General features: G+C 37.2%; 2 protein-coding genes across 12 annotated transcripts in view; one reads left to right on the top strand and one right to left on the bottom strand.

Annotated features, from left to right (window-relative positions):
• ARL13B (ADP ribosylation factor like GTPase 13B) overlaps positions 1 to 15,749 on the top strand; it is a 53,343-nt gene that overhangs the window by 12,079 nt on the left and 25,515 nt on the right. The window lies entirely within an intron of this gene.
• STX19 (syntaxin 19) lies at positions 5,666 to 6,561 on the bottom strand. Its single transcript, XM_068395432.1, has one exon. The coding sequence runs from the start codon at positions 6,539 to 6,541 to the stop codon at positions 5,666 to 5,668; it is 876 nt and encodes a 291-aa protein (XP_068251533.1). The 5' UTR covers positions 6,542 to 6,561.

A 15,749-nucleotide genomic window follows, 5' to 3' on the forward strand; every position in this document is an offset into this window, starting at 1 on the left:
GGTGCAACAAGCGAAGTACTCGACTGTCTGTTGCTTTTGAGAATAGGTGAAGTGAATGAATTAAAACCAGTTTTGGTCTCTCTCTTCTACCTGTATGAATTTGATATAGCTCAGAGGTACGGTTATTGTAGGAGCTAACTGTCCTTGCAAAAATGGTCTAAAAAAGTAGTGGGGGAAAAAAACCCAAACATTTTCTACTCAGGTATGCAAATTTTGATGTGATGTGATGGGTAAAATATATGCTGAATCGTGAAGTTCCTTTATCTAAATAGATTTCCTTTTTATCTTTAAAGATTTAGAAAAGAAAATAACATATCCTAATTTAGATAACTGTATGTTTCTTCCTGTAAAAAGATAATGTTGTTTGTAACTATGGGGTCTGGTTCATTACAGTAAAAACATCTCTGATAGTAACATTTAAATAAAAGTATTCTCCAGTTGCTTGCTGTCACGTGATGGCAGGTTTGTCCACTGCTCTATATATTCATTCAGTGCTCTGTAGATTCATTCAGTTTGAAGATTTTCTCATTTGCTGATGTGGAATTGGAGTTGTAAAAACAAACAAAAAAAAAACCACAAGAAACCCCACAAAAACCAAAACAGAAAAAAACACACACAAAAACCCCCAAGAACAGGACTTCAATAGAACTTCAACAGTGATACACTTAATGGTCACCAGGAAGAGCTTGGGAGTCTTTGACACACAGTCCTTAATGAAAGTGGACAAATTAAACTTTCACAGTAATTATGTGGTTTGTCTACACTAAGAGATTTACTCATTCACTCCCTCCCCTTTCCCTCCTTTTTTTTTGTTGCTCTTTGGGTGCTGTCACCACAATGAGCCATACTGTGCATGTGGTAGCTGATTCACTTATTTCTTCTTGGAGAGAAACAGTTGTGTGTCCTCCCTCTTCCTGAGAAGACATGTCTGTATAACACTGTGGTTTGGTCAGATAGTAAGGGTGTAGACTGTACCAACTCCAGCTCCTACTAATCAGTACAGTTCTCCAACACTGCGTCAGCAGGTCTTACACACTAAATGCCCTCATGCTATGTCCTGAAACTTTAAGCATGTGATATCAGCATGAATAATTCTTTCATGAGATGCATTGCACTGATTATTACTTTGGACATGTTGAATTAAAAGTAAAATAATTTAATATATGTAAGTCCTAAGGCCTGAGGGATGTCACATGCAGCCCACAAGAGATTGGGGTCAAGTGCTGTAGTGTGGATGTGACCAGTCCTCTCTAGAAGGGCATCTCCAAAAGCTCTTCACTCCAGAACAGTATATGTGGGTGCCAGTCCACACCACTTTATCCAGTGGGCCAGAACTTGCTCTCTGGCACTGTCCACAAAGACAGTGTAGTTATAATTTATCACCCAGGTGGGCAACTAAGTTAATGTGTGTATTTGGAAGAGGGCGGGGAGGAGAGGTGGGAGAATAATTTTGGATATGTTGTCCAGCTACGACTGTGATGTGTGCAGTAAAAGTGTTTTAATCATAATGTACAGGGAGGTGTGCAAATGAGGCCCTCTGTTGTTTCATGAAGTGTGTGGAAAATTATATCCACAACAAATACTTTAATATCTTTTCAGTAGGGGAGTAGGTCCTTGAAAAATGTATGTGTTTTGTTCTGGAAAAAGTAACTTTTTTTCTTAAAGTTAAAAATCTGATTTATTTTAAATGCTGGCTTTTCCCAGTTAATATACTATTTCTATTATTTCTTTGAATGACGGAACAGTTACCCAGAACATTTTTCCTATTTTGTTTAGCATCTGTTAAAAGAAGCACCAGTCCTTTCTGAAAAGCACTGGGAATTAATGTCAATTTACATCACTGCATGTCGTCTTAGATGTCATTTGTTCGTAATCAACTTTATACTGTGAGTAGGACTAGCAAGATTCTGCCATGAATTATCATGGGTAGATGGGTCTCATTTCACAATGAAGAACAGGATCCATTACTAAAGAGTTTGAGATGCAGTCTTCATTACAGAGCAAAAGAGAGTTGGAGTGACTGGCTCACTCTTCCTTTTGCCATCTTTTCTTCCATCCCAATGTATTGTATTATGGTGTTATTGCTTAATTTATGTTTGCTTTGCTCATGTAGGCCTTGTTTAACACTCAAGTGCTTAAGGAGTTAATCAGTCTGTTAAGTATGGGGAAACTGAGTTGTAGAAAATAAGACTTCTTGCAATTCTCACGTTCATGGGTCAATTCTTCTGTCAGCATCCTCAAGACATATAGGTATGCAAGTTTAAATTTCCTTCTGTTTGAATTATTTTGCCCTTTTATCAGAAAGAAATATTTATACTTCATATTATGTAGGCAAATACAAATACTGTTTTTGTTTGGGTTTTTTTTTTGGGGGGGGGAAGGGGTTACTTTAACATGAAACGCTTGCAAGAGGAAATACAATTCCATGTGCTATGGCTGATGTTTTTATACCAGAGAGATTGCTGGGCAGCTATTTTTTTAGTAGAAAGCTGTTTTCTACATGTTATTTTGGTGATGAGGGATTGTACCTATTAATATTTCACATTTCTGATTAGAATACTAACTGCTTAGCTTTAACTTGTTTGCTTTTCTGCATAACTGTGTAACTAAAAAAAAAAGGAAAATTATTTTAGTGATTACTTCAGCCTGTGTGATTTCTGCTGTTAATAATTTTGAATACTCAAATTCTCATGATGTCAGTGTCAGTTGTAGTTAATGCTAATTACTTCCAGTTAATAGCACCTGTATTAAGGAAAAGCTTTCCACAAGTCTTTCTGGTTTTCTCTCTTCTCAGTTCTTCTGCAGCATGTTATGTATGTTTCTGTTTTGCCATTTTCTAACCAATACAGCTGAAAACTACTTGAATTATTTACTTGCTTATGGATAGGCAGCTGTCTTCCTGAGTATTACTGAAACTTGAGTTTTCTTCCAGGATTTAAAGTACAGCTCTTGGTTAATCAGACCATGTTTACTTCAAAGAAACATCTCTGGTGTGAAGAGGAAGGGCTAGCCCAGGAACACATTTCTCTCTCAGATAAGGTTGCTTGTGTGAACTCTCCTGCATGGGGGATTTTGTGTAAAAAGGTGGTGTTTGTTGTGTTTTGGTTTTCTGTCAACCCTGGCTGCAGTAATCCTTCACAGAAGTATGGTAATGCCTTTCTTTTTAAGGGCCCAGGAGAGAAGGAAAGGGCTATCTGTTATGTACCTTTGTTTTTTCTAAAAGTAAAAACAGGAAAAGAGGATGGAGTGGTGTTTGTGTGGAGTGCATACTTCTGTGTGTATTATATATGTTTACATGCATACATACAGATATATATGAAAAACATGTTGGCCATAGCAACTTTTTTTCTCTGTATTGCTTATTGGCTAGTTTCTCCTCTGCCCTTGGAATGTAAAGGTAGCTTCCATATATGTAACAGTTAAGTGAGAGTATTTAATGGAATAGTATCAGTAGTGTCATTATCTAATTTTGTTTTTTTGTCACTACTGTGTAAATGATCTCTTTCACTTTAAGGTTCAGAACTCTCATTGTACTTCGATAACAGTTAATTTCAGTTGCAATTTTAAGCTGGGATGGAAAGAATCCAACTATTGATAAATATCGCAATGTGAAAATAATTCAGTAGTGCCTTTTGACAGCAGATTGTTATTTGTTTTTCCCCACTAGATGCAATTAAAGACATCTAGCTCACTTAGTGTCTTGCAGAATTGCAGTGCAATTTGCTCAGACTTCTCTGACTGTAACCAGATATAGTGGTATTGATGGTGTCTTTGTACAGCATAAAGGAGTTCAGAAATACATTCCTGCTTTGGTGTTTGGTTTTAGTGGTGTGTTTTTTTTTCTTTTTGGAAATAACTTTTTGGTCTCAGTTGCATTGTTGTTTTCTGTTAAATTGCATTAGAGCACTATTTCAGTTCCAAAAGGGGTTGGTTACAGGGCAGAAACCAACCATTGGGACTATGGAAAGCAAAAGCACTCTGCACCTGCTTGCTTCTCTTCACTGCAGAAGTAACCGTTAATGCAGCTGTTTCATAAAGAACATCTAAGGTATTTTCAGGGACAGGTTGAGTCAATGGCTAGCTGCTCTGTTTTAGGTACTATGGGGAGGTATTCATATTTATTACTTTAGGTATCTGTTTTGCGTATCTACATGAGGATCCTGGGCTTCTACAATTAGCAGAATTTCATGGAACCATTTAGAGTTCTGGAAACCCTCAACTACTTCTTCTGGCCACTCCTGTAGTAGTACAAATAAACGCATGTCCTATACCATGTCCAGTTCTGGACTTCCTGCTACAAGAAGATCATGAAGACAAATGTTGATTATACTATAGTGAGTCCAGACTGCTCAGGTGTTGGAACGTGTGACACATGAGGAGAGTCAGAGAGCCGTGTTTGTTTAGACTTAAGATGAAGAAAGTAAGGGGGATCTTCCTGCTGCCTACTAGTGAGGTGTGAAGATAACAGAACAAGGCTCTTCTCAGAGGCTTGGTGGTAGGATGAGAAGTGGTGGACAAGAGCTGCGACCAGGGAAATTCCTGTCTTGGTTTGAGCAAGAGTTTGAGCAAGATGTTGGTCTGGATGTCTCCTAGAAGTTCCTTCCAATCTAAATCATTCTCTGATTCTAGATTATGTTTATTTTTATAAGGATGGAGTTCTAATTTTTTATTATATTTTTTTCCTTCATTTTTGTACTAGCAAAAGTGAGATTGCAGAGGCAGCTGCATATTTAGATAGGCTAGGCAGCAGTAAGAATGTGTCTTATGAGTGTGTAATAAAGTATCATATTCCCCTATCCTTACCTGGTAGGGGTCTGCCTATGTAGTTAAATAATGTAAATATCTCTATGTCAGTTTATGAATGCTTGGCTTCTCAGCAGGCTGCTAACAAATATCCCTGTAGGTTTGCTGGTGTGGTCTTCTGCTTCTAGTGATCTTTAACCTGTTCAGAAAATATCAGCTCAACACCTATCTTTAAGAAATACAGCATGGTGTTATTAAAATAACCTAGTGTCTGTTTTGCATTCCATAAGACAGTGCACACTGTCCTACTATAACGTGAGTGTTATTTCATGGTGTTAAGTAGGTAAGTAAGCCTGCAAGTAACTCTTCCCATACAGGCAGTATTAAAACACTCCTGATAAGTTTTCTGACTTCTTTGGTTTAGGCATCACATTCTGGATTGTTACTAACAATGGCTGCTTTATGTGTAGATTTTTTTTTTTGTAGAATTTCAGATTCCTGAAAAAAACCCTCAGCATTTGAACCAAGTAAATATGAGTGCTAAAAAACCACAAGGCAATTAAAAATAGTAATTGTTCTTTTGTAAAAGGTATCTAAACCGTTCTTATGAATCCTGTCTTTGAGATTAACAATATTTTCAGTGCTTCCCAAAAGCACAGGTAGTTTGTTGCCACATTGTTTTAGTTTGAGTGGAAGAACAAAAAAGTGTCACTTGTGTCCTTTGATCCTTTCCCCTAGTTCATGTGTTTCTGCAAACACCAAAACCATTTTTCTAACTCTGGAAAAACAGATGCAGTTTTTCCTGAGAGCTCTGTCGAAGGGGAAATGGGAAGAAAAATGAAGCAACTGAGGGAACCTGAGGCTGCTTTGCAAGGTCGGTTTGCTAAAAAGGAACTGTTGATATTTCAGTTTATTTCTTTTGTCATTTGCAGCATGGACAACACCAGCAGCATACTGTTTTGCAAGGGTTTCTTCTTCGATACTTGACTGCAAGCCCAAATTTTTCTTTAGATACTTGAGTGTATTCTTGAGTGTTGTTCATACTGATTTCAATGTTGTTGATCATCTCCCCTTGCTCCTCCACCAGAACTGATATCTGGATAAAAAGTTCCTTTATGTCTTTCATCTGGTTCTCCAGATTGACTAGTTCTTTGTGTCTCTGTTCAATCTCTGAAAGCTGAGCTTTGGTAATTTTGACTTCAGTGAGTAGATTTTCATTGAAAATCTCCCATTTTCCTTGTTGGAGCATGTCATTGACTTCTTCCTCAGATACCTCTTTACCAGCTACTTCAAGCTGACGGACAATAAATCTTCTGCATTTCTCTTGCTTAGCAGTTATAGCATCATTGTATGAGAGCATAGCATGTAGGTAACGCTGGGATAAGAAAGCATGCTGGGAAGCCAGAATTCTTACTGTGGCACGTGACGGCCCGTGTTCATTTTCAGCTTTTTTCACTGTTTTTGACAGTTCATCCAAACATTTTCTTATGTGCTCTGCTTGAATTTTTATTTCTCTTGCTATGTTAGATTCCTTTTTCAGAACACTGAATCTTCTCATTGAAGATACTAGGCTTTTTTGTTGTTGACTGAATTTATGAACTTCCTCTACCAAATTATTAATTTCATTCTGAAGCTTCTGGATTTCATGCAAGTGCCTTTCCGTTATGGGCTCTTTTTCATAAATAATGGCCTGCTGTTCAAACTCCTCCTGCTCGTCTTGTACAGTTGCACCGTTGTTTTCTCCAGCTGTCTGTAGTTCCTTAGCTCTCAGTTTAAGCTCTTGGAGGCGGTCTCTCATGGTTTTTGTGTTCAGGTTTTTTTCCCGTCTTGTAACACAGGGAGTTAACTTCAGTATCTTTTTTCTTGTTTCACTGTAATCAAAGTGTAACAACAATCAATGTTAGCAGTTATATGTATACATGAAAAGTAGTTTTGGAGATTAGAGCTACTTCCCTCTGCACAAAAGTAAAGCAAAAGTAGCAATGAATTGAAGTAGGTATTCTGAACAAGATAGGTGGTGACACTGCACTCCACCATTTAATCCAGTTTCTGCAGGATTTAATCATAATCTAAAGTTTTTAATTTCTCTTCAAATGGGTGCAGTTAACAGTCTTCCCTCAGCTTCTTCACTACAGTGTTTTTTCCACATACAGTGATTTGTAGCCCAAGCCCATTTTTGTGGTACATTTGTGGTGTAGCATCCAGAACTTAGAACAATGATGAATATGGCATGAGGAGAGGCCTTTTATTTTGAGGAGGAAGAGAGAAGTAACTCAGATTCTTATTTTATTGTCATTCCTCATTTGGTGAAAACTAATCAACTTATAAATCTTTTTGGAAGAAGAAGTGGATCTGCTGCTTCATTTTTGGATTTTCAGTAGGAAACACACACTTCAGCTTTTGAGGTTATGAGATAGACTAACGAAGCAAAGTTCTGCCATATTCATGTAGCTTATTCAAGCTACTTTAGGCTTTTAGTTCAGCTACACTGAAAAACCCTTCTCCATTTTCCTTGCTTTCCCTTGCCTGGGGAGTTAAACTTAGAGTAACTGAAGCAGTTAACTCTACAGCAAAACAGAACAACAGAACTCTAATAATTTAGCATGAAAATACTTTTTTTTTTAATGCCATGAGTTTTCATAGAGGTGGATCCATATCACTAATGTTGCAGCTTGAAGATTTTCTGAGCCTTTTTTGGGTTACTGTAATCTATTCTTACGTTGTCATTTGCAGTCTTCGTAAAATTTATGCAGATGTACTTTGTGCACCATAGTGGGATACCATTTAGTACGGTTTCTTATTTGATAGAAAGTGGATTGAGTTCTGTTTTCTACTCTAGCTGTTGTGTAAGCTTTACTGGAGATTAAGAGAAACTTTCTATTGTGTACGTCTTAGAAAATATCTAAGTTCAACTATTTTTAATTATAGGGAAGAAAGTATTTTCCTCAAACTCTACATAAATGTTTTCCTTGGACTATGATCAAGAATGGAAAATTTCAGTAAGAAGTAAAATGTTCGGGACTAGAAGATTGTGGGATTTTTACTTGGGTCTTCTGGTTGAGTAAAATGTGTGTCTTTCAAGGGGCTGTTCAAGTATAAATGTTAAAAACAGTACAGTAGTATCTTTTGGCTATTTTCAGAGGTTTCAGGGCAGTCTTCTGAAATAGTAGTGTTTTAGAGGTGCATTTCTTCTTAAACCCCAATGCTAAAGATTTTTATTTTTTTTAGTAAGCAAATGCAGTATTTCTCTGCAGTATCCAAAAGGATGCATTTGTTATAACTGCAAAGGATCAATCCGGTACCTGTCAATATGCAAAATATTTTGTTACATTTGAACAGCTTCAAACGATAGTGCTGTGGTATCTCTGCTCCCTTACGCATATTTAAAGTCCCTAAATAGATTTTTGCCTGGAGTTGAACAGTGTGAACATGTCTTCCACAGACTTAAATCTGGCTGTCTGCAGGAGGATTAGCTGAAAAACAAAACTTGAAACGCTACAGAGATCAATCGTGAGAAAGAATGTTGATATTCTACCTAGTGTGGCTTTGCTTTTTTTTCCATTAATGCCTTAATATCTGAATTTAGCGTTTGTTGATTCACATCAAGAGAATCCAAAAAGCTTGTCAGTCATTAGAAGTTACAGTAATGTCCTGAGACTTGTGATCAGGAAAGCTTGCAAGTAATGTATTGGAAAACATTACTTTGGGGTGGGGAAAATGCGACATGTATTAATTTTGTTTCAGTAATTCCTCGTCATTGCCTACCTTGCTGTGTATCGCCCCACAGCAGAAGTTGGGCAATTTCTTCAAAATAACATTTTTTAGGAGTGTGTCAGAGCTGCTTGGCACCATTGAGACTGCTGCAGTGAAAGTTCAGTCTAGGGCATGTGAAAGGAACCAGGAATGCTACAACAAGGCTTCAGAGAAGTGACCTGAAAATCTGTTTTAGTATAGCCTAACGCATCTGTTGACCCATGTTAATTTAGCATGGCTTGACAAGCCTGTGATTAAAAGCAAGTTCTAAGGGCACCATTAATGCTTCTGATGAGAGGTGGCAAGACTTTCTTGTATCTAAGAGAATGCCAGTAATTACTGAAAAGCTCTAAAACATGCATACAGTCATCTAGTTACTCCTTCAGAACACAGTACAATTTCTCAAAAGGGCAGTTACCAATTTTTCATATGATTAATCTCCTATGGTTTGAAAGTAAGTTAAACACAGGAGCATAAGAACTATACTAGGCTTCATCTTCAATTTGTGTATCCATTAATGATTGACATCTACTTTTCAATGTTTTGGGTGCATTGGTCTTGAAATAACTGTATTCCTTAGGGGGGGGGAAGGCAATAGGATTGCAAATCTGCAAATATTCTCAAATATCAAACTTGCAAAGAAGTAAGCAGAAAATACTTAAGATTGCTATTAATGGATTTTTTTTTTCTTGTTTAAACATCAGTCTCACTAAAGAGTGGAATGTAAGCAATTGAACCCTAGTTTTGTGTCTTATATCCTATCGTGCTTGCCTTCAAAACCTGCCACTGAACGTGCTTGCCAATAAATGTGTTTGATTATACTGGCAACTGAAACACATGCTGGTTTCAAATAAATAAGGATGTCTTAATGACAAAGATAATCTTGGAAATTGTTGGCTTGACTTCTTAAGTGTTCCACAACAAGCTTTGTTCATATACTGAGTCCTTGTTGTTGTCCTATGTTTGTGTATATGTATAGGGGCACGTCCTGTTCTTGTGGTTGAGATGAAAGATATATTTCCTTGAAGTTTCTGTCAATAGAGGGAGAATATGCCTATTCTTTTAGAGCTGTGTAAAAGGAATATGTGGACTGAAAGCACTCCGGTGACTTAGTGTGTCTCCTACATTCAAAAAAAAGATTTTAAAAGATGACCTTTCTGAAGTGCTAACGTAGCACAGCCTAGCACAGCCTCATCAGACTTTTTCTTTGTCGAACGTTGGAAAATTTGGCTTAAAACAGCTAAGACACTGACTGAAGTAAAGGCAAAGCAAATCAGTAGATGGGGAAGCATTGGCTTTTTAAACTGTAGCTTCAAATTATTGACTATGTTTAGAAATGGCCCTAAATGCTCTTACACCTATAAATGTGAAGAGCATCAGTGAGGTGAGCCCATGTTTCTGGTCATTCCTCAGTCATAAGTGCTGCTGTGTCATCTTTTATCTGAACTCTTACTGATGCTGAAACTGTATGTTTGGAGCCAGAATCACAAGCTGCTACCTAGTCCTTAATAAAAGATAATCTGTAGAAATGGAGTTGCTCTAATAATCTGGCTGCAATAACGTCAAACTGATGCGACACTGTGCCTTCTCTGTTCATACGTAGAAGCAATGTAAGATTGAAAATGTAGCCAAAGAACAGACAGGGCTACAGGATGGATTTGGGGAGGAGATGGCAGGAGAAAGGAAGGGAAAGAAGGAAGAATCAGGCCCAGTTTTGCCTAGTACCTAAGTTGTACTCAGAGTTCAAGGGTTATTGATGTGCTTTCATACAGGTATTTGGGGAGAAAAAGTAGGAATGCACATGCAGCATTTCAGTTTGATCACTCTGGCATATGTTATCTTCTAAAAAGGCTTCTCCCCTCCCCTCAAGTATTTTTATCATGCAGGTCCACTGGTAATTAAGTTTGTATTTGTTCTTCTGGTAGGCATCTTTATATATTATTGACAGGTTCAGGAACACAATTTTCACATCCTTGTTAAATACATTTTAAGGGTGTTGCAAGAATCTTTGCCTCCTGATAACTTTACGGTGTTGCTCATCAGGGTTTTGAATCCCTCCAGTCAAACTGATGACATATGTGCTTGGGAAAGTCTTTATACTGACAATTACCTCAGCACACTGATTAGGGGAATAATAGATCCTGATGACTGGACCAATGTTATTAATCTGTCATTATGATAAAGTATGTCCTAAATTCAAACATAATTAATTTGATGGAAATGATTTTTTTTTATATTATCTTCTCCATTTTTAAGTGGGGGGGAACACCAAGTTGAACAGTCCTTTTGCTTAATTGCAAAGCAGCCATATAGAATATTCTTCCACCTATGTAATTTATCAGTAGACCCAGTAAACAGGGATCCTACATCCAAAAGTGAGATTTGGGCTGCATTAAAGTAAAAGGCATAAATGGATATATGAAGTTGGTAAGCTGATCATATGGAACTCTTGTTACTGGCTGTAATTAGATTTAATGGCTTCTCTTTTTGCTTTGATGAATTGTTTTATTTCCTCCTCACCCCCTGACTTACCAAAAACTCCTGTTTATTTTAATTTCCATAGTTTTGTTCACTATTTCTTGGTTATTCAGCACCTTCATTAAAATGCCTGACACAAAAGGCGGTTTGTATTTGATCTTTGATACAATTTGCATGCCTCCTTATCTTCATTTTAACATACTGCGGTCCACCAGGAGAAGAGGACTTGCACACAATCAAGGGACAGAATTCTGTCCTTAAGAGCTCTTTGAGATGTATGATCTGTGTTCTGCATCATACTCTCCTTTCTTCACCTCTGCTGAAATAGATACTTTTTTTCTTTTTTATGATTGCAACAAAAATAAGGATCAGTTTGCTTTCCTGTTCCTTAGTTATGAGTCGATTAAGGGTACTGGGTAGAGGACACTTGCAGGCAACACATCCCAAAGGAATTTCAGGTTACAAATAATATTTCTTTTTTTTTTTTTTTAAATCCATTTGCAGGCTGCAGTGAAGTTACATTATAGCTCTGTTATATGATGCAAACAAACCCACATAACTGTTATTTTTGAGCACAATGGCTCTGAGTTATGTTTGGAGCCATACTCTGGTCTGGAACTTGATTATTGCTTTAAGTGTCTTAAGTTTACCAACAGAAAAATACTGAGACACATACACCATTTAAATGCCTACAGTTTAAGATACTTACAGTAGTCTGTGGGGAAAAGTAGGGGTCTGAGTTGAAATTTCAGTTTGCTCCAAAGGCTGTGCTCTCTCATATATTCTCACAAGAAAAGAAGGAACTTGTTTGATGGTGTTTTGGAATCTTGTGCTATGACCCGAAGACAGATCTTAAGTAACTACAGTAAGCAAGCAATCTTGCTACAGGTTGTGTTTATCTTCTCCTTTGCTTAAGAAGTTTCCTTTAACTTAAATACCTTGTAAACAAACATGCTTAAACCAAGGATTATCACATAGCAATGTGGTTGAATGAAAATATCCTCTTAAAGCATCTCCATCTTAAGATGCCAAGTCCTTGGAAAAATGTATTTAAAAATAGTTCTAAGTTCAAGTTTCTGTTTGTGGGAAGTGTGGGAGTGGTTCAACAGGAAAATACCAAAGGCAGAAAGCTTGCCCTGGTTATGAGCCTAAAAAAACATGCCATTATATACGGAAGGTAGCTAAATTGTATCAGAGTATATACAATACGATAGTGCAAAATCAGTAACATATTGAGCACAGGGGACTTAAGAATGGGGTACCCATTAGCACTTAATGTTAAAAAATACTAACATGCAAAGGTCATTTGTATTTGTCAGCCTTTGTCTCTGGGAGATAACCTGTAGCACATTGCTTCTGGCATTGCCTACTACGTAACATTGAGGAAATACAATCTGGTTGCTTGTCCCCTTGAGACAATGTTATCCACCATAACTGCCATACAGCTACTCACTGAAGCCAAAATGACCAATATGCAGGAGCATAGAAATAGTACATTTGAAGTAAGGTAGCTTGGGAGTTGCTCTAGTGTGAAATAGATCATGGGAGGTGGAGCAATGTTGATACTGAGTAAAAACATGAGATTCAAATGGAATAAAACAAGTCTGAGTATTCAAGGACTTCATAAGATGGGTAAGAATGAGTCCAAAGTTGCCGGTACAGTGTAGCCAAACCGTGCTGCTGGAGTAAGCCCTCCAAGGGGGATGTAGAGGGGGAAAACAGACCTTGGTTACTTAAAATAATTCAGATGTTCTTGGGAGTTTGGCCAGAAATCTGTAACACAATCATGTTGTAAGAGATGTAGCTGTCTTGTGTCGATTGTGTGGTGTTGCATGATATGGGGAAGAATCCTGAGAGATAAGAGAAGGGAATAATACAAGGTATAGACTTTAGCATTAGTGGAGTCGGAGAATGCAGCAGTTTGTGAATAATCTGTATTACAAGCTTTTATACTTCTGAAATCTCTATAACTGTCAGTACTTCTCTTACAGTCCAATTAGAAAAACGTGGGGTTTTTTGAAGCATTTGGTTCAAAGATGCACAGTGAATCAGTGGCAAATCTGAGATTGTGCCTTGGACTTTTGGAACCTTTGTTATGAGTGTGCGGCTGCAGATGTGGAAGACTTGAGGAAAAGCATCTGCAAGCACTTCCATGCCTACAGACAGCAATTCTCATGTTCCCTGCTGATACTTTGGGTAGTGGAAGGTGATGAGTTCATGCTTTTGCACTGACATAAGTCACAGTTACGGTGACACATACTGCACCTACAAGTGCTCACTGACAAAACAATGATCTCACTCTGCAAATCAGTTAGTCTGTAGATTATTCTCTCTAATTGGTAAGGGAACGGAGTATCCCTTGATTAAAAGTAAAACTGAAGAACTTATTTAATGTTTTGATGGTGTTTTTTTCACCTATTAAACCAGAGATTTACTGTCAGTAGTGCTCTTTAAGAGACTTCAGAAATGAGCAGTAGAGAGAAGTAAATGTATACATTGTAGATACCTGGGTTTATTTGTTTATTTCCAGCAAGAATAATACCAGAAATCAGTACCTTCACTTAATTAGCTGGTGCAGATATGATGGCCACCTATAGGTCCCAGAAATCCAGAAAATATCTCTGCTAAAAGATCACATAATTAAGGTCCAGATACTGATATATTTTTTAAAGTAGTATTTGAAAATAAATTAGGAGCAAGAGAAAGGGCTGCAACAGGATAGAGGACAGGTAAAATTCTTTCCTTTTAATAGGATATATAGTTTGAGCTCCTAGTTAATGACTTTATATTGCTATAAATTAGCTGCAAGATTTTTGTCTTCCTGACAGTAGAATTGCAGGCTCAAAATTTGTACTGTGCAACATCCCACCTACTTTACATTCCCATTTCATCTCTGTCAGACTATATAGTTCCATATCACAGCCTTGGAATTAATCTGTAATAAATGTAAGGATTTCCAGGCAACTGTTTAAAAAACAAGCCTTATAGGCAACTTTGACTAAATAACTTCAATGTTTGCCTAGGTATTGATATATCTAGGTGAAATACAGTATAAGAAAATAATTCATATTTACAATTTTTTGAAATCTCGTACAAAAATATATGGCAATATCACTTATTGTCATTACTTTTGCAATTACACATCTGGAAGATGAACATAATGTTCTTGATGTGAGCTCAGATATCTCTTTGGATGCAGCCTATTTGATCAATAGGTATGATTAAACTGAGAGCAGAGCGGAGCGTGTCAGAGAAACATGTTTTCGGTAAATAGGAATATGATTCAGACCTGAGGTGAGAATGAGGCCACTTAACCAAAATGAAACAAATTATAATTGTTGACAGTCTTGTGACCACTTGAAAAGGTAATATGAGAATGCAGTTGCTCTAGAGTTACCTAGAGATATTATAAACACAATGAGTTTAGAATCTTGTTTCTATTCTCTTATTTAAATGTGACCTGGAGGAACTGTTTAGGGAAAAGGTCGAATTAGAGAAATGCCTCTTATATCTCCCTGCAACTGAATGACAGCAAACTCTTAATTGATGTTTGCAGGCAGATAATCTTGTTGCACTTTATTCACCGGTTTATTATAGCTTATCCTAATGTTCAAAGAATTGTTTTGCATAAGAACTGAAGGCATGAAAAGCAAATTAGAGAAATTAAATAAGGCAGTTTATTTGAGAAAGAGGCTAGTGTCAATCAGTAAAAAGTTACTGATGGGTTTGTAATTGTCAACAATCCAGAAGGCTCAGGGGCTTAGGGTGCTAAAGAAGAATGTAGTTTAAGATCTGTTAACAGCCACCATTTGGATTATTTCAGTGTAGTTAAAAGTTTTCAAAGGCAATCTGCAAGAAGTCTGCGGGAAGAGGGGCCTCAGAGCTTAATTTTAGAGTGCTTTATGGTCTCCATGGGAGGTCTGAAACTGTTGGCTAATTCTCCTGTCAGCTTGTTTGTTAAAAATATCAAGAATTTTGTTTTCTGTGACTTCCTCAAAAAGCTAATGAACTGCCAGTAACTGAAGAGGAAAGACAAAACCAAAACAATCTGACATCTTTCTGTTTGTGAATGAGGAGTTTGACTTCCAAAGATGTTAACATAAGCAAAACATGGAGACTAACAAACCTTTTCTTGCTATATCTACTGAGGCCTCACTTCTCTAGGGTAAAACATCCTGCTGATTGCTGTCCACAGGTTTGCCCAAGAAAAAAGTTGATAGATTAGATGAAATTTCTGAAGGAAAAAAAAAGGTAGAACAGGATTTTTAAATAGAAGATTGACCACAGACTGAAGAATACGGCATTGTTCTTTCCCTTGTGTAGACTGCTGTTAAATTCAAAGGTTCTTTCTCTTCTTTGGTTTTGCTAATTCAGTCACTCAAAGCTACGGCTTCTTGAAGTAGCCTTAAAGACTAATATTCTCGACCTTAGATAAATTATTCTCATAAAGATACATTTTCCTTAAGTTGCTTTTAATCATGTTGAGAGTTTTGATACTGTAATATTTTGACCCCAGGGATACTTTGCTCTTCATTAATTTTGATGGCCACCATGCAGGTTTGACCCAAAATTTTAGGTTTGTGATAACTGACTCTGATTAAAGTTAACTCCAAAAGCAGCGTCTCTGAGACACTTTTACAGGTTACTCCCCCACAGTGTGTACCCTCTACAGTATTTAGTTTTCAGTGTTATGTTACTCTAAGAATCCCACGCAAGTGGGGAGAAGTGCTGTTGGAAAGTAACTGTTTAAAAAAAACCTCCAAGTCTGCAAAACA

This window comes from Nyctibius grandis, chromosome 2, assembly GCF_013368605.1.
Source record: "Nyctibius grandis isolate bNycGra1 chromosome 2, bNycGra1.pri, whole genome shotgun sequence".
NCBI lineage: Eukaryota > Metazoa > Chordata > Aves > Nyctibiiformes > Nyctibiidae > Nyctibius > Nyctibius grandis.